Raw genomic sequence first — 19,749 nt, forward strand, 5'->3', positions numbered from 1 at the left:
ACTTTAACGTTTTTACAGTAAATTTTAATGTAAAATAGACTTTTACAGTGAAAAAGAGGGTGGTTATGTATCTTAACATTAAAAAAATCAATTTTCTCCATACGCATTTTTTCTCGAAAACAGTAAAATTTAATGTGAATGCACTGTGTCAGTTTTTTGCTGAACAGGGAAATTTATTGTTACCTGAAATTTTATTGTAAATCTACTGTGAGAACTTAGCATCGAACAATTATTATTATTATTATTATTATTATTATTATTATTATTATTATTATTATTATTATTATTATTATTATTATTATTATTATTATTATTATTATTATTATTATTATTATTATTATTATTATTATTATTATTATTATTATTATTATTATTATTATTATTATTATTATTATTATTATTATTATTATTATTATTATTATTATTTATTAAGGCTTTAATCTCGAGGGTCATTCGCCATTTTGAAAATAATATGCATTTCATAAATACACATACTTTTTAAATTCAAAATAGATAACAAAAAAACAACCGAATATCATTTCTGTCGACTATCCTAGGCGCACTGCTTTCCGCTTCTTGTGTTTATTTCCTTTCTTGGTGGTGAGCGATGGTCGGGTGTATCTGCCGCTTGCTGATAATTCTGCCGCTTGCTGATAATTATGCCCATATCGTCATCGCTAGATTGGCTCTGGTGGTCACTTTTAGTTTTTTGGTGCTTTTTGTGTTTTCGAGTTACGTTGATATAGCCGTCCTCGCTCTTGTTTATTTCTTCCCTGCGTACGTTAACTGATGGCTTTGAGATGCCGTGGAATATTGTTTGTTCGGCATTCATTTTTAGGTCGGCTGTCTTTTGTGTATCAGCAGATGTTGAAGGCTGTTTGGCAGTGGTGGTTGCAGATGAGTTTGCTTTAGTTTTGGCGCATGGCTTACCGTAGTGTGCCGTCTGATTACAGAACTGACACGTAGGCGTCTGCCCAGGATATGTGCATAGGGTTCTTTGTATGTAGTTAACACCTTGGGATGATTTGCCCTCGAAGGTCAAGTAAGACGGTATAGGTTGGTACAGCCGCAATCGCACCACCCGAACACCGTTGAGTATGCCAGGGAAAAAGTATCTTTAAGTATCGGTTGTGACGGATTCCACTTCTCCATACTTCGACATGAATCTTTTAATGCAATCCGAACTAGTACGAGTTGCCAAATCATGAAGTTTTATTACAGTTAGATCGAGGTCCATATACACGGGGATCTTGGTTTTGACGTTTTCATATTCAACGTCATGTTGCATATTGTTCTTTGCTACGAATCTTTCTGCCTCGGTTAAGGAGTTGAACGTTAAAAGAACTACTTGCCTCGTGTGGTGAAGCTGGACGTGTGAAACCTCGGTAAGATCAAGTTCCATTTTCACCTTGACCAACTGTTCCACCTCGCGCACTGAAGGTCTAAGACGAGTCTGCGAAAAATCAATCGCGATTTTGTTCTCCCGTAATGGGCGAAATTTATGTTGTGCACTCATTTCCCTCACAGTTAGGTGCAACGGAACTTTCCTATATTACACGTACACGTTAGAGCGGCGCGGCGCGGGTAGTATAATTGTTTATATGCTGTTCGCAAGTAGTGCATTTTTTGCTTCTGATCTGTACGAGATGAGAAAGCAGACTGCATCGAACAATGTTGAAACAGTAATAACTATAATATTTACTGTTTTATGATTGTTTGTAGGGTAAATGCTATTGTAAAATTCTATACGGGCTGTGTCTCATCGGCATAAACAGAACTTCTGCTCGGACGGGACATCAAGTTTGATCAGTCGTTCGATTGAAACACAAAGTGTGTTTTAGTTTTAAGGGTTTTGCGTCAAGCCGGCGCTAATCTATTCCGACAAAAAGTTAGTGTCGGTTTCTGATGAGGCGCAGCCGAAACGCAACCTTGTAACAAAATTTCTATTTTTTTAACGAAATATTTTTGTATAATTATGTATTAAAAAGGTTTGGCAATTAGGTCATTAAATGAAGAATAAAATTCTCCTTTTATTGCATAAACCGATGGAACTCTTTTTCTAAATATAGAAATATATATGTTTAACCTGTAAAACTTTATATTTATTCAACCTGTAAAACTTTCTGAATAATTTTTAATCATTTTTTTTATAAAAATGTAAACACGTCCTCGTTTGACACTATCGGTCTTCCTTGACATTGAATTTAGCCACACGGGTTAGCGTTTTTTTGACAGTAATCCTAGCAAAAGGATAGGGATCAAGGTAGTTCAATGGAAGGTGTGGTTGTAATAATTAAACTTTATAAAATAATTTATATATGTTCAACCTGCAAAACTGTCTGAATAATTTTTAATTATTTTTTTTACAAAAATGTAAACACGTCCTCGTTTGACACTATCGGTCTTCCTTGACATTGAATTTAGCCACACGGGTTAGCGTTTTTTTACAGTAATCCTAGCAAAAGGATAAGGATTAAGGTAGTTCAATGGAAGGTGTGGTTGTAATAATTCAATTTTATAGAATAATTTTTATTTATTTTGCGTATGAAAAGTGAAAAATATCGACTAACTTTAACGTCAACTACATCGGAAAAAATAAAAAACGGCCTTATGACCCAATCGGCAATTCGTGTTCGTCAGTTTACACGACATCGCCCTCGTTACTGGTTGGTCCCCGGGCTACAACGCTAGGGACAGATCACTTGCGATGCATTTTTAAAAATCAACGAAATAAAATACATTTCTTTCCTTCAAAATAGAAATTCGTAATGCATTTTGCGTTGCGTCAAATGTATTTTGCGTTGCGTGCAAGACGTCAAAATCCTACAGAAAAACCAGCCCTACATTCAACAAAATGTCGAACAAAGTGGATCAGCGTATGACGATTTTTAAACAACCTTTTCTGCGAAAGAGTGCAAAGTTGATGCAAAAATGGAAATTAAATGCATTTTTTTAAATTTGATGCAAAATTGTTATACATTCCTAGAGTGATCTGCCCCTAGCTACAACAGCATTCAAAGTATGTCGAAATTTATATTCCATAGTGAAAAGTTCAACCAATATTTTCTGACAAATTTCCTTTGACTTGGTTTATTAATTAATTATGAAAAATAAATCGGATAGAGATTTTAGATGCGAAATATTTATTGTTGAATGCTCTCTCATGAGTGCTCGCGCAGTTTGCGAATCTGAAGAAACGAAATTTTGTACACGAATGTAAAAATACAATTTTTGACCACCAGAAAATATGAGGAATTCTAGCAATTCAAAAGGGCGATATTTAGTACGGTTATATGTATCATACATTCATATCATAAAAAAAGTTAATTACTACAAAAAGAGTGTGGGTGTTGTGTATAGATGTAAACAGCGTCAAGAAATGGTTCTGTGTCATTTGTTTAAACCAGAACCCGGCCCGAACCCAAAAATTCCAAATTTTAAAAACCCGAACCCCTTTAACCTGCAAAGTTAAAATTTCGAAGACCCGACCCGAACCCGAGAATTTCAAACTTGAAAATCCGGAACCCGGCCCTAACCTGAGAAGTCTAATGGCGATTTCGCTTGAACCTGAAACTGAGTCAGGTTCTAACCCCAACCGCTGTCAGTTCATATATTTTGACAGCAGTTGGGGTTAGGTACTGACTCAGTTTCGCCTCAAACAAAAACCGCATAAATTTATAGTACCCGAACCAGACCCGAAACCCGTCGGGTTCGGGTTCGAGTTTTGGATCAAAAACTCGAACCCGACCATCTTTACCATGTACTAGTGAACTGTGAAGAAATGAGTTTAACTGTGTTCGTACACACAGAAAAAAATGTTGGTAAAAATAGGAGTTTTATTTTGATTACTATTCTTCATTAGCCTAAAAGGAAATTTTTTATCTTGATTATTATCGATTAATTTAAAAGTTTTACTTTCAGCCTAATCGTAGGCGTTAGTTGTTTTTTGCTAAGAGCGGAACACTCTTACTTTTACCAATATTGTTTTCTGTGTGTAAAGAACTCTGTGAAGTAGAGGTGTGCGCCGCGCCACGCCGACACTGGCAGGTAAAAATAGATAGCACGTCGGCGTGACGCCGATTTTTACCTTCAATCGGCGGCGCGGCGCACACCTCTACTGTAAAGATGCTATACAGTAATGTTTCGATTATATCACGCTTATATATCCATATATGTAAGCATTTATCTGTGTGTATATATATATATATATATATATATATATATATATATATATATATATATATATATATATATATATATATATATATATATATATATATATATATATATATATATGTATATATATATATATATATATATATATATATATATATATATATATATATATATATATATATATATATATATATATATATATATATATATATATATATATATATATATATATATATATATATATATATATATATATATATATATATATATATATATATATATATATATATATATATATATATATATATATATATATGTGTGCATATACATGTATGTATCTTAGTATACATATGTAAATCAAAATGTATATATTTAAATGAATACATATACATGTACTTATATATTGCTTTATACATACATACATCGATGATTTTGCTATCTTTGTTTATTAATTTCAACCACGCTTGTATATTGTGCTTGTGTCATTTAACGTGAACATACATCAATCACAGAAAGGCTTATTCAACTTCACGAATTCGCCAGCGATATGCGCATCAGTTTGACAATTCTGCATGAACTTTTTTTACATTCGACGAGTTTTGATTCGAGCCAAAAGGATCCAACCGATAAGCAGTCTCTATTGTAAATGTGTGTAGATGCTCTTTTCTATCAGTGTATGGTTATATTCCTTGCTATTTTGTGCTTTTCGAAAGCTCAAAGAAAAAAGCTCTATGTCACATCTTTCTGAGTTAGGATTACATGTAATGGCATTTCGATCGATTATCGTGTAAGGCCAATACCCTGCTAGGCGGCCATTTTTTTCAAGCCAGCATCTGCCTTTGTGAAAATCAATACATCCAAAAGTAAGAGCAGAGCCGAGATGAATAAATCAACCCCAAACGTCTGGGCCCACTTGTGATCTTGCAACATGTTTCATATAGAGATAAAAAATCACAATGATATAACTGCCTTGTCGGACAATACTTGTGTGCGAAGAACGGAGTCATCGTGCCACCCTTCCAATCGGTTACATGTACATAGTGATGTCTTTTTTTACTTAACGCAAATAATCGATTAATTTCTAAAATATTCGAAAAATCAATAATCGATTACAAGCTTTCGGTATAATCGAGCAAATCGAGTAACTGTTATCAATTAATCGAGAGCATAATTAATGAAGGGTGTGCGTTGCAAATGAAAGTCGCAGAACAAGAAATATGACAAGGCTTTTCCAAATTTTTCAAAACGTGTCCAGTGACCTTTTTTTTTGATCGCCAAACTATTGGCGATTTCGCTTGAACCTGAAACTGAGTCAGGTTCTAACCCCAACTGCTGTCAGTTCATACATTTTGACAGCAGTTGGGGTTAGGAACTGACTCAGTTTCGCCTCAAACAAAAACGACATAAGATTCACTAAGTAATCGATTATTGATTTTAATCGATTATGTTGGTCGATTAATCGAATCAATTAATCAAGCTCTCGAAAATTATTCGATTAATGGATAATTGATTATTTGCAAAAATTACACATCACTATAGTACAATTAGCCCTGTTGAATGAACCTGTGCTGTGAGTTTGTTTACTCTCTCTCTCTCTCTCTCTCTCTCTGCCGACGCTCTCGCTCCCTCGAGCTTGATTTGGACTCTAGATTTCAATCTGTGCGATGCTTCTTTGGATTAGAGGTTTGTGACGAAATGCTACGATGGAGGAGGGGGGTGCTAAAATTCACGTGCTACGTCATTTATGGATGGTCCCTTTCATGAAATACCTTCGATAAATCTTGCACGGAAAGCCGTTTGGCAGATGAGTCAAATTTCGCATTCAAGCGAATGAAAATATACAACCTTGACAAAAGGTCCGATATCGAGTTACTTTGCTTTGCTCACAGATGTCGCTACAAAGAAAAACCAGCGGGTAGGTTGTGATATTAGCTGTAGACAATCACAACCGGTTCGAAATTAGCGAAATGATTTTTATGTTGCAATATTCACCTATATTCAACACTCTTAACCGCAAACCTCAAAATCAGTCTAAACGCTGTTTTGAGTTGCCATATTCCCACTGTTCTACAACAGACCCGTAAATCTTTGACTAATGGATAGTCCCAAGTTGTTTGGATGCCACAAGATTGAAAATGAGTTACGACATAAAAAATTAATTTTCCTATGACAAGTTTTTTTTAATGCACAAAATGTACTATATGTATGCAATGCTAAGTTTTTGCTGGGACTTTAGCAATGCGGGAAAATGCTTTGTACATCGCATACATGCAGTACATTTCGATTGACTAATTTTTATTGAAACGGGTTTCAACCAGTACATTTTGAGTGTAACAGAACTTATCACTGAAAAATTGAATTTCCATTCGTAATTTAAACCTATTTTTAATCTTATGGCTCTACAAACTTGCACACTTAAAAATATTTACATCTTGCAAAATGCACATAAAAGGAGCGTCACAATTCACTTGAATTTACATTGAAACACATGTAAAAATGTGCTTCCTTCACAATTATGCATCTTCTTCAACCGAGTTTTACATCAAAAGAGACACAATATTTCATTTCACATGTTAAATCATGTTAAATTCTATTATTAGACCGCAAAATACGTCGCAATGTTGTTTACATGTAATTTTCATGTTTTGTAAGTGTGTGACGTTATCCATGAGTGTTATAATTTTTAGAATCTGTCGAAGAACAGTGGAGTTATAGGAATTCAAACTAGCGTTACGACTAATTTTGAGGCTTGGTGCTCCGCGTTATTTTCCTGGGCGTGGGACTAGGAGTGTTAAAAAAACAAACAATAAGTAAACAGCGTAATCCAAAAATGCTATTAGCGTTTTATTTGAAACAATCCAGCTTTATACGTGCCATAATGGCGGTCTAAATTGTTCAGTTCGTAATACGTTTAATGGCCCCTTTTTGACAATAATCGTTTACGTTAACCGCCCAGCGAGATTAATGTGGTTTTCGTTTGAAGCGAAACTGAGTCAGTTCCTAACCCCAACTGCTGTCAAAATGTATGAACTGACAGCAGTTGGGGTTAGAACCTGACTCAGTTTCAGGTTCAAGCGAAATCGCCATAAGTCATCCTACGTTAGTCGAATGCGTTGGATGTTTATTCAATGAACGCCCGACATCTTCAACTGGACGTTGCTGTCAAGCTGGCGTAAACGGTTATTGTCAAAAAAGGGCAATTAAACGTATTACGAACTGAACAATTTAGACCGCCATTATGACACGTAACAAGTTTGATAATTGCGTGAAGCTCTGAGGAAGCAAGAAGCAGCCAAGCACGAAGAAAAAGCACGGCATTCTTCAGCGTGAACAAGTCAAGGGTAAGGTAACGACGATCTCCAATACTCTCAGATAAATGAAGACTTTTCAATAGGTTCAATCTACAAAAGAGAGCCTCTCTTTCCCTGTTAAACTCATTCCGGAACCGATTCGGATTTCTGAATGGACCCAGTATGATTTCCAACTCAAATGCAACAACCGATTCCGACTCAATCGGTTTCAGAATCTGTTGTTGCCTTTGAGCTGGAATCCATACTGGTTCCATTCAGAATTCCGAATCAAATTCCGAATGGTTTGACTGGGTTGTTTACTTTCTTTTCGGCAAAGTACTCGGTCACCTTTCTGATGTCCCTTAAACTGTTTGCGCAATAAGCTAGTAAAACCTTGGTCTTTCGAAACATACTGATAAATGTATAAAAAGTTTTATAGTTTTGCAGTAATAATCGAAAGAGAAAGCGAAGTGTTAGAGCAGATTCCTCCTGCAAATGTCAAGGAACAAGATTAAAAGTTTAACGAATTTGATACACTGAGAAAATATATTCGTAACTTTGCATACATAAGATTAATCATTTGAATGATTGGCGTCCAAAAGGGTCTAACCAGCATTTCAGAAATTTGAAAATATTTTTTGGATATTTTGCTATGAGCAGTCAAAGTTGACCATAGAGGTAACCCCAGTAATAGTAAGGTTCCATAAGGGGGTGACCCCACGTTGTGTCTTATGGAAATTCAACTTTTCTCGCTTGTTGGTAAGTGTCGCTCACAAACTTGCTATGTATGGCTATTTTCTATGTAATATATATTTATTTCACTAATGTATATTGTTGAGCGTAGGTTTTTTCGAAGATTCCAGTATAAGTTGACCGAGCAATAAGAGATCAAGAGAAAAATGGTACATTGTGGTCGGAAAATTAGAAAACGTTTAATCGATTATTATCTGTAATGTATTAGCATAGAATGAAAAAGGCTATACTTTACTGGAGGAATTCCTGCTTCATGATATAGGTGAGAGAGAAGACCGCATTTGTGTGCAATAAGATATACGAAAGCTCGATGACGAGAAATGGGGCCCGAAGTTGGGATGAATGCAGAGCAAATATGCAGGATTAAAAAGGATGCTCTAAACGAGGCTGCATAGACTTTTCTACGGCTCATGTATGTACACGCCACATGACACAAATACTACATCACAAGCTGGTGAAAAATAATAAAAAGCGGCAAAAGTAAATGGGATTGTTTTCAACCAGGAAACTGCATTAGTGTTCGTGAGACTGCTCGACAAGAACTCAATGACGTTCGTGTGGATGTCGGGAGAGAGAGAGCGTAATATCGAGGGAGGATGTAATGTACCGACGACGAGAAAGTTTTTTTCGGCAGCATACGTCTCTAGTCGGATTTACACGATACGTCAGGTTTTCGTCACCGGTACAGCACGCCAAGTTAGTTACATGCAAATAAACGGAGGCATTCACACACAATCTCAATCTCTGACTGTTTTGTCGTACGGAACGTGTGAATGGACTCACGAGAAAGGCATCCAACGTATCCTGACGGACGTTACGCTGTCGTTCTTTTCCTTTGACGGACAAACTGATGTGTCGTCTGAATCGGGGTTTTCACTGAGCTTCGGGAAAAGCTCATTGGATTGAACTCGAGGTGAGAGCGTAGCTTGACACAAGAAAACGAGCGTAGGGTCGCGGTTGCTGAGATCTTGAGCATCATTCTGTTGGCGAAAATTGTAACGATCGGTCGTGTTTATTTGTTGTGCGTCGAATGTCTTCGAAAATGGCTACCAAGCATCACGACAGTGACTTCGAAAAAGTTGCTATATGGCACCTAGCGCTTGTTTTGTTGAATCAAACCTTTTTGTTGAATCAAACCTTCTGTTTTCAGTCACTAGGGCGGTGCTGTTTTCAACTTTTCATAAAGGCTAGATAGAAATGTGTCGACGAGAAAGTTGTAGGTCCCATCATTTTAAATATATCTTCCGAAGATGCAAACTTTGTAGGTCCTGTATGTTTCGAGATAGAGAATGTTTTTGTTTAAAAAAAAAGGGTTGTGTACAAGACACAATCACAATTACGTTGAAAATGCAGTTTTTTAAAGAGCGCGCGTGTCTTGAGTAAAACAGGTTACGGCACAAGCTAGTTTACTCCTCGATTCTATATGTTACAATTTGTTATACATTCTTCCCGTAAACATTTATTATTTGCCCGCCGACAATATCAAATTCTAGTACAACAGCATGCTCTGTGCTATGCTTTTAATCGAATTGATTATTTCAATTAATCAATTATCTCTTAGCGTTAATCGATTACAATTAGCAACTTTGTGAAACATAATCGATACACTCAGCGCTCTACTGAGAATAAGCCCACGCTCTCCAAATTAAATATTTGATTTTGCAACGAAATATGAAATATTATTTTCCAATTCAATTTTCCATAATTCATTTTTTTCATAAAGCACTAATTTGAAACGGCATTTGCAAAAGCTTTTTTACGGCAGGGTTTCTTTTTTACATAATATGTTACAAAACTATTACGCTATAGTAAAATTCACTTCCTATTGCCCCCAGGGTTCAAACTTATATACGCTGATGATCTCAAACTCTTTCTCATTGTGTTGTCAATTGAGGACTATATCGATCTTCAACGACTTCTAGATGATTTCTGTGACTGGTGTAATCGCAACTTGTTGGCTCTCATAGTGTTCAAATGCTCTATAATATCTTATACGCGCAGAAAGCTGGAGCTACAACATCGCCGGTCAATTGCTAGAGAGAGTGTCAGTTCTCAGAGGCCTTGGTGTACTCCTGGATTCACAACTGACATTCAAAAACCATTACTCTCACGTTACAGCACAGGCAAATAGAAACCTTGGTTTCATAATAAGAATCACCTTCAAGTTTACTGATCCATATTGTCTGCGAGCACTGTATTTATCACTTGTTCGGACATTTGGACCATAAGAATTGAAGCAGTACAAGCAAGATTCCTCCGCTCTGCTGTTAGAGGACCAACGCGCCCTTGGAGTTTTCGAACGAAAGGTGTTGCGTACCATCTATGGTGGCGTGCAGATGGAAGACGGAACGTGGCGCAGGCGAATGAACCCTGAGTTGCATCAGCTGCTGGAACAATAATCCATCGCGCGTACCGCAAAATAGGACGTTTGCGGTGGGCTGGACACGTCGTAAGAATGTCAGACGACGACCCGGTGAAGATGGTTCTTGAGGGCGACCCTACATGAACAAGAAGACGGGGTGCACAGCGAGCACGGTGGATCGACCAGACAGAGGACGACCTGCGGACCCTTCGAAGACTGCGAGGCTGGCAACAAGCAGCAATGGACCGAGTGGAGTGGAGACGGCTTCTGCATACAGCAAGAGACAACAAGGCTCTAACCTGAACGATAAGTAAGCTGTTAGGACTTTGCCGTGGCGTCACCCAACAAATCTACCATGATACATCGAACGCTGTCGTCTGCTCGATATGGAAACTCTGGCAAAAAGGCGAAATACATTGAGAGCGGTATTTGTTGGGAAAATATTGACTGGCCAAATGGATACACCAGATATTAGGTCTGTTCCAGTACCAGGAGAAACTGGAAGTACTCCGGAGAAAATCGTTCCTGTACTCTCTTCTTCTCTTTTTGCTTTTCTCAATAGAAAGGTATTGCAATTGCTCTGAAAACCGACTTTTTAACGGAGGCCCGGAGGGCCGAGTGACATATACCATTCGATTCAGTTCGTCGAGTTCGGCAAATGTCTGTGTGTGTATGTATGTGTGTGTGTATGTATGTGTGTGTATGTGCGTCTGTGTGTGTGTGTACGCGAACACAATCTCACTCACTTTTCTCAGAGATGGATGAACCGATTTTTACAAACTTAGTCCCAAATGAAAGGTGCAACGTTCCCATAGGCTGCTATTAAATTTCTAATGGATCCGACTTCCGGTTCCGGAATTACAGGGTGATGAGTACGATCACGCAGAAAATGTCGATTTTAAGAAATTCTGCAATGAATGTATAATGGTGAAAATTTTTCCAAAATGTGACTACAACTGCTTCGATTTGTAGTACTAGGTCATTAACAGCCATTCAAAGTCTCTTTGGTCACATTGGCCACCATCATCGGTTCCGGAAGCCCCGGCGGAAGTATCCAAATTCAGACTAACAGTCACATCGGTTTCTCGGAGGTGGCTAGACCGAATCAACCAAACTTAGTCTCAAATGAAAGATGTTGCGTCCCCGTAAATGGCTATTAAATTTTATCCCCAACCGACTTCCGGTTCCGGAGTTACGGGTTGTGGCGTGCGATCACATAGCAAATTGTGATTCAAACCGATACCCCGATGGAAGCAAAAAAGGTAAAAATTTCGCTAAAATGTCTCTCAAATAACTTAACTTTGCAGTTCTAGGTCACCGACGGCCAAACAAACTTTCGTTGACTACATTGACCACCATAGACGGTTCCGGAAGTGCCCGGGAAAAGCGGCCATCTTTCATAACTAGCAAACTCATATCAGTTTCTCGGAAATGGTTGGGCCGATTTTCACAAACTTAGTCCCAAATGATAGCTATATTATCCCCACAGATGTCTGTAAAATTTCGCACGGACCGCTTGTATGGTTCCGGAAATATAGACTGAACGGTCCGGTCACACATGAAATTCCCATATAAGCCGGAACTCAAAATTTTTTTCAAAGGGGGGACCCCATGAAATTTCAGAAATCGAATTCGTATTTTTGATGCCAAACATCTTTAAAATGCATGAAACGTCGAGATTTTATGTTATCACGATTTTTTTTTTTTTTTAAATCGACTTTTTGGGATCTTGCCGATTTCGCACCTTTTTGCCTTTCTCAATAGAAAGGTATTGCAATTGCTCTGAAAACCGACTTTTTAACGGAGGCCCGGAGGGCCGAGTGACATATACCATTCGATTCAGTTCGTCGAGTTCGGCAAATGTCTATGTGTGTATGTATGTGTGTGTATGTATGTGCGTCTGTTGATTGATTTTATTGGAGCGAGTTTTAACCTTATAGGTCATTCACCCGTAGTATGAAAGAAAAAAATTTACATGTCATTTATTTAAATTCTAGTATGTGATGGTCCTGTCGGTGGTTTAGAAGGTTCCTGGGTTTCGGGGCTGGTGTCAAGTTTGATCTTGGAGGGCGCAGGTTGGTTTGGGTGGGCCGCGGTTGTCCCTCCCATCATCCGGCCCGGGTGTGGCGAGGGGCCCGCTGTTGTGAATGGCAAGTCGTTGTTCGATGGGATGGCCTGAAAGCGGGGGCTGAGGTACGCTTTCCTTGTGGGTCGCGGTGGGCCCTCCCATTACCCGTGTTGGATGTGGCGAGGGGCCCGGGGTTATGTGCAGAAGGTGAATTTTGATGTTCGATGGGCCGCGGAGAACCCTCCCATCACCCGGCCGGGTGTGGCGAGGGGCCCGCTGTGTGGAGTGTGTTGTGGTGAATTCCAGGTGGGCCGCGGAGAACCCTCCCATCACCCGGTCCGGGAGTGGCGAGGGGCCCGCGGTTCTGAATGGCAGCGTAGCTGAGTGGTACGCCGGGGTTGGTGAGTCTAGATGAGTTCGTAAAGTCCTGAGTCCTTTAAGAAGTTGAGCATGACCTCCTCTCTCACAGGGTCGTTAGAAAGTGCGTCGCGGATGGAGAGTGGTAGGTCATGCATTGCTCGAAGATCTTGTAGTTCGATGCAGTTTATGAGCAAGTGCTCGACTGATTTCCGAGTCCCGCAGGTGGTGCAGGAGGGAACGGGTGCGTTGGCGACGGTATGCTCATGGGAAATTTTGGTGTGTCCGGTCCGGAGCCGCGAAAGGACCCTTTGCTCTTTCCAGTTGTCCCGGTTCTCCCACTTGGCGGGAGTTCCCTTGATTTTCTGCAGATAACCACGAGAAGTTCGCCAGTGTTGGGCGAAGTGATTGTAGATGGCCTGGGTGAAGTGGCGAACAATGTCCTGCGATGGAACCTCCTTGGTTAACACTTTCCTCGCTGTCCTACCCCGGGTAGCGCGGGAGTCAGCCTCGGCATTCCCCTTTATACCACAATGTCCGGGGATCCAGCAGAGGGTGGTGAGAGAGTCGATATCCTCTTCGATGGCCTGTACAAAGGGGTGGCGGGACTGGCCGTTCTCGAGGGCGCGAAGAACCGAGAGCGAGTCGGTGAAGATGGTGGTTGCAGAGTCGGAAGGTCTTCGGGCAAGGGCCAGGGCGATGGCTGCTGCTTCGGCCGAGAACTCCGAGCATTGGGTCGGGAGCCGGAAGGAGGAGCCGGTTGGGCCGTTGGTAACACCGACTCCCACCTCCCCGTCCCTCTTCGAGCCGTCGGTGAATATGCGTGTGTGGGAGGAGTAGCGTCGTGCTACCAGCTGGTTGTATGTTGCCTGTGCGATTTCTGGTACTCCTCCGGCCCGGAGGGTTCTGGACAGGGATGTGTCGATCAGGATGGGTTGTGCATTCCAGGGGCGAGGCCAAACCCGGTGCAGCCGGGCGAGTGGGGGTAGGGCGGTTCCAGTGAACTCCAAGTATATATCCTGGGCTGTTTGGAGTGTCGCAGATTCGTCGTTTCCGTATGTCTTCTCAAGTACGCCTAGTGCCCGCCGGAAGATGACGAGGGCGGTTCTCCAACGGAATGGGAGTACGCCAGCCTCTACACATGCGCTTTCTGCTGGTGTGCTGGGCAGGAGTTTGGATGCGCTCCGGATGGATCCGTGGTAGAGCGGGGCTAAGATGTTGTTGATACCTGCGATGTTTTTCCCGGTTATCTCAACTCCGTAGAAGATAAGGTGAAGATGGGCTTCGCCAACCCTCAGTGCGGTATCCCTGTTGCATTTAGGGTGCCTGGCGACTATTGTCTGTACTAGGCGTTTACGGTTGGCGCATTCGGCTTTTATCCTCCGGAAATGGGGGGCGAAGGTGGTTTTGCGGTCTAATGTGATCCCGAGGATGGTCGGTTCCTTTCTGTATGTGATCGGGGTGTCGGCGATGCGGATTGGACGGTCGGTGGCACGGTGGAAGGAGTCGCAGATGTGGGTGTAGAAGCTCTTGCTGATCGATAGTCGGAAGCCGATTCCAGTTGCCCATTTGGACACGGCATTGACGGCAGCCTGGAGTTTGATTCGCGTTCTACCTCTGGTTCTTCCGGTTACGACTAGTACAATGTCGTCAGCATACACGAAGATGAAGACCCCCTTGGGGAGGGTGGCGAATATGGTGTTCATAGAGATGAGGAATAGGGTGACCGCGAGTACGGACCCCTGGGGTACTCCGTTTTCTTCCACGTACACTCCAGATTCGCTACCGCCAATTCCAACCCGGAACCTGCGGTCTTGGAGGAAGCGCTGGATATAGGCGCCGAGGTTTCCTCCGATCCCCCAGCGGTGGAGTTGGCGGAGGATACCCTCACGCCATACGGTGTTGTATGCTTTTTCGATATCTAGGGCTGCGATGTCCGCGTGGAGGCCGTCCCTTCTGGCCTGTTCGAGGGTCTCTCCCAGGGATGCCAGGTAAGACCCGATGCCCTTCCCCTTCCGGAAGGCGTGTTGACGATTGTCCAAGAGTTGGCTCTGTTCGAGGATGTCTGTTAGTCTTCTATTGGCCATCCTCTCAAATGTTTTGCTGATGCAAGGGAGCAGGCTTATAGGCCGGAAGTCCTTGGCCGTACGGGGTCCCTGGACCCTTTTGGGGATCGGGATGATCAGGGCTGTCTGCCACGAGTTCGGGATAGGTCCGCCCTTCCAGATTTGGTTGAAACACTCGAGGAGGGTTCTTTTACCAGATGCCGGTAGGTTGCGTAGAAGAGGATAGCCAATGTTGTCGATGCCGGTGGCTTTTCCTTGGCCCTGGTTGAGAGCGTAGGAGAGTTCCGTTCCGGAAAAGGGCTGGTTCCATTGGGCGGATGAGTCCGGAAGGAAGGTAACGGGGTTGGCCTCGAGATGGTTCTTTCTGGTTTGGAATTCGGTGGGCAGCGAGGTGTTTGCGGAGAGCGAGGAGAAATACCTTCCCAGCTCGTTAGCAATTTCACTGGGTTGAATGCTTGGTGATCCACCGATGTCGAGTGAAAAACCTATGTTACGTCTCTTTCCGCTGAGCGCGTTGACTCGGCGCCAAATTTCCTCCGTTGGTGAATCGGGGTGGATCCCGTCTAGGAAAGAGTTCCAACTGGCGGTTTTGGCTTCGGAGATGGCTTTCCGTGCGTCGTTGCGCAGTTGCCGGAAGTTGTTGGATCGAGGGGCCCATAAAGGGCTGTCAGTCGGAGTTTTCCGAAGGGTACGGAGGGCTCTGCGGCGGTTTTTGATGGCGGTAGCTACTTCGGAGCACCACCAGTGGACCGCTCTCCGTCGTGGGGTCCCGCTGGTTCTGGGAATGCTCGATTCGGCAGCGAAGTGTATGATGTCGGTGAGTTCATCTGCAGTGTACGACCTTAGTGGGTCGAGTTGGTCCGTAAAGGTCTCCTGGAAGTTTGCCCAGTCGGCTTCCTTGTAGAGCCATCGACGCCGGCGAGTTGTTGTAGGGGGGGGTTGCCCTGTGAGTGATCAAGATCGGGTGGTGGTCACTGCTGCAGGAGTCCGGAAGCACGGACCACAGGCAGTCAGGTGCTAGGGGGCTGGAGCATATGGAGATGTCGATGTGCGTTAGGGCAGGGCCTCTGGCGAACGTCGGATTTCCGTCGTTAAGTATGATGGCTCCATTGTTTTCGACGGTTTTGAGGATCTCGTTTCCGCGACGGTTGGGGCGGCGAGACCCCCAGGCTGGATGGTGGGCGTTGAAATCGCCCATGATGAGGAACGGGGTGGGTAGCTGCCGAATCAGGTGATCGAGCTTCTTTCCAACATCCTGGACCTCCTGGGGTATGTAAACGGTTGCGACGGTGCAGGGGGTGGGTACCAGGATTCTCCTCGCGATCGCGAGTAGCTGTGTGTCTAAGCGGATTTCGCCTCCTGGAATGTCGGAACGGGTGGCTAATCCGACGGTTTGAAAAATGTTTCCACCGGTCCGGAGTTCCCACGTGTAGTGGCCTCCAAGCCACCGGGTGGGATCGGTTCCTACGGGGATATGTGTTTCCTGGATGGCAAGCACGATGGGGTTGTGCCGGGCGATGATAACCTGGAGGTCTCTGAGGTTCTGACGCAGTCCGTTGGCGTTCCACTGGAGGGCCAGTGTGCTGCGGTTACCGGAGTTAAGGGTATCGGAGCCGGATTCCGAAGGGGTGCCAGGGCGAGGGTCGCCAGGGCTGTGTGTGTTGGAAATCTGCGGTCTGGTCGTAGTGTGTAGGCCTGGTTGTATCAGGTTTAATGGGGGGTCAGCAAGGCGTTCCGGGGAGTTCCTATAGTTGTGAAGCAGGTGGCTGGGCGGGTTTGGTGGTGAGTTGTCTAGAAAAGGTGTGGAGCCGTACGATTGTTCGGGAGAAACGCAGCGAATAGTGGGACTTACCCGATGGGGAGCCGGGCCCCCTGCACCTGCAGCCGCCGAAGGCTCGTCGGTAGGTGCCGGTACGTCCGCGGGCGGGGCCGGTGCAGGGGAGAAGGCTTTTTCCCTAACGTCTCCTTCTATACTGGTTTTATCGGAGTTAAATATGCTGCTGGTTGGCTCTGTGTTTGTCGCTGTGTTCAAATGGAAGGTGATGGGGTGCCAGGAGCAGCCAGCTACCGGGCTCGGAGAGCGGGGGTGAAAGTTGTAGCTCATTGGGGTGATGGGGTGTTCGTTGTGTTGGTGTTCCGGGGGGTTGGCCGGGCCCTCTGCATCGGCAGGAGCCGAAGGTTCGTCGGGGTGAACCAGTTTGCTTCTTGCTGTGTCACGTGGTGGGGGGTCGTATGGTGGGGGGCGATCCGCTTGCCGTCCTCTAGTTCCTCCTGGTGGGGGTGTGCTGGGAGACCCGGGTTCGCCATGTTTTTTTGTATCCGTAGGTTGGTTAGTCGAATTATGGTGGTCGGCTGGGCCGCATTGAGGCCCGCTAGGTTGCGGGGCGCTAGGGTCCGCCGGGTTGTCCGCCGTTTCGGTCTTGTTGGTTGCTGTGTTGAAAGGGGGTGGGGCAATTGAACTGTTTTGGTTGGTAACGAAATTAGTACTTGCCTGGTTGGGTACCGATGGTCCCACACCAACAGCCGCCGGGGGCTCTTCGGGGGGACCCGGTACTTCCCCGGTCAGGGTCGATGTGGGTAGGTTTTTTGTTTTTCTGCTGTTTGTTGGTATCATGTTGGGTTTTATTTTTGGTTTCGCCTTATGTTGGGAGGTCAATCGAAAGGTCGTCAAGGTTTGTTCGGTGTTGGAATGATATTTCGCTGGATGTGTTCGCAGTGTTCTGTCCGTCCCGTGTTATGCTCAGTTTTCGCAGTGGGCTTCTTGATTTGCTCCTTTTTTTGGTGGTTTTGTTGTATTTTTCCCTACTACGACCAGTGCGAGCGGTTTCAGTTGTTTGCAGGTTAAGGATGAGGCTTGTTTGTGGTTGGGTCCGATCTTGGGTAGAATTATTGTTGAGTGAGTGTTTGATGTTGCTGCTTGTGATTGGGGGGTTTTATTTGGTTGTGCGTTTCCTATTATTGTCTGGACGTTTCCTGTGATTACCTGCTGCTGGTGTGTTTTTTGGGGTTGTGGGTTTCCGGATTGGGTTTGTTGTTGCGGTGTTTTATTTTGTGGCAGCGGGAGGGGCGATTTGGAAGATCCTCTTTGCAGTTCTTGGACTGCTCTACGCAGGGCGGCCATCTCGTTTAGCAAGTCTTTATTTTGGATGCGCTCTTCGATTATTTGTTCCTTTAGTTTTTTAATTGTTGTGTCTTTATCGTCACTTGTAGGTTGACTTTTGGTGGCTTTTTTTTAGGGATTCCACTTCTTGCTTGAGCAGCTGGATAACGCGGTCTCTTTCGTCCACGGTTGTGTCCATTCGTGCGTTTACCTTACTCGCGTATGTTTCCTTTCCTGTTCTGTCCTGTTTCAACAATGCCCGGGCCTCGGGGAAGGTTAGGTTATTGTCCGTTTTTATTTTGATCAGGTGTTTTTCTGCTTCGAAAACGGAGCAGGTGCGGTCTCGTGCCGAATGTTCCCCTTTGCAGTTTACGCAGTAGCTTGTTTTTTGCATGGATTTTCTATGGTTGTCTCGTGGTTACTTAAATCACAGAGAACAGACGTCCATCTTCAGCATTCAACTTGTGTAAAATCTCTAACGGTTTCGAAGGTAGTTTGGATATCTAAACCAGGTGCGCTACTGTCGTCATGTTTTTTTGTGGCTGAGTGCGACAGAATTGACAGCGGTTATTCCTCTACCCAGTTAAACTAGTCCGGAACCGATTCGGACTTCCAGCATGAATTCCAGCTCAAATGCGTCAACCGATAGAGTCGGAATCGGTTGTTTTCTTTGAGCTAGATTCCATGCTGAATCCATCCAGGATTTCGAACCGGTTCCAGAATCGATTTGACGGATAGTTGGGATAGGTTGGTGTGGCGGCGCTAGTGTTTTTCGTATATTAATTCAAATGTTTACACACGTTTTTTTAAATATTTTTGTTCGATCATGGATGTCTGTTCTCTGTGCTTAAATCTTCCGTTCCGCAGTTTAGGCAGATTTCCTTTTCTTTGCAGTTTTTGCTACCGTGCCCGAAGCGGCCGCACCTGTAGCACTGCATGGGGCTGGAGTAATATCTTCTAACGTTTACCCTCAGCACTCCCAAGTATACATAATCCGGTAGGTACGAACCCTCAAAGTAGACGACCAGTAGTGGTGTATTAGTCGGGATTCCACTGACTTTTTTCGTGATTCGACGTACTTCAATAACCCCTTGCTTTTTGAGTCCTTCCAGTATCAGGTCAGTGGATAAGTTTTTTGTGTCTAGGTCGTATATTACGCCCGCCGTTTTGTTTAGCACTGGGTGCTGTGTGATTTCAATCTTGGTCCCATTTGCTAACTGTGTCATCGCCATGAGCTGGCTGTATACTTTTTGGGAAGAGGTTCTGAGGACATACTGTGTACCCCTGGCTTCTTTGCTCGCCTTGACTACCTCGTTCGGTTCTCTTCCGATGGCGTTTTTTAACGATAGGTGGATCAAGAATGGATTGTAGGGTAGCGACTGATCGTTTCCCATGGCGTCTTTGGATGCTCGCATGATTAAGGTTTGTTCGTTTATCTGATCCCCGTTATTCATGTAAGCTGGTATTTTGTTGCTGAGCGGTAGCCTCCCGAAGGGAGGGGGGTTATCGGTGTCCATCGAGAAAAGGTGGATCAGATATTGTTTGCTCGGGAATGTGCCGTCCGAGACTTTTCTGTT

The 19,749-nt window shown here is 43.5% G+C and overlaps 1 protein-coding gene across 1 annotated transcript; it reads right to left on the reverse strand.

Moving 5' to 3' along the window:
• Positions 1-553: 553 nt before the first annotated feature.
• Positions 554-17,686, reverse strand: LOC131694588 (uncharacterized). Its single transcript, XM_058983061.1, has 4 exons — positions 17,560-17,686; positions 15,958-17,502; positions 13,117-15,899; positions 554-970 (listed from the first exon to the last, which is right to left on the reverse strand). Exons 1-4 carry the CDS (start codon positions 17,684-17,686, stop codon positions 554-556), a joined length of 4,872 nt encoding a protein of 1,623 aa, XP_058839044.1.
• Positions 17,687-19,749: the final 2,063 nt, after the last annotated feature.

Source organism: Topomyia yanbarensis, unplaced genomic scaffold (assembly GCF_030247195.1).
Source record: "Topomyia yanbarensis strain Yona2022 unplaced genomic scaffold, ASM3024719v1 HiC_scaffold_101, whole genome shotgun sequence".
Lineage (NCBI taxonomy): Eukaryota > Metazoa > Arthropoda > Insecta > Diptera > Culicidae > Topomyia > Topomyia yanbarensis.

Bases quoted from the DNA above. Each gene is read 5' to 3' on its own strand.
- LOC131694588 (XM_058983061.1), bottom strand. From the start codon at position 17,686: ATGATACCAACAAACAGCAGAAAAACAAAAAACCTACCCACATCGACC. The intron at 17,503-17,559 runs GTACTAATTTCG...CTTTCAACACAG, and splicing joins ATCGGTACCCAACCAGGCAA to CAACCAACAAGACCGAAACG. The intron at 971-13,116 runs GTGAGAGAGGAG...TATCCTGGGCAG, and splicing joins ACGCACTTTCTAACGACCCT to ACGCCTACGTGTCAGTTCTG.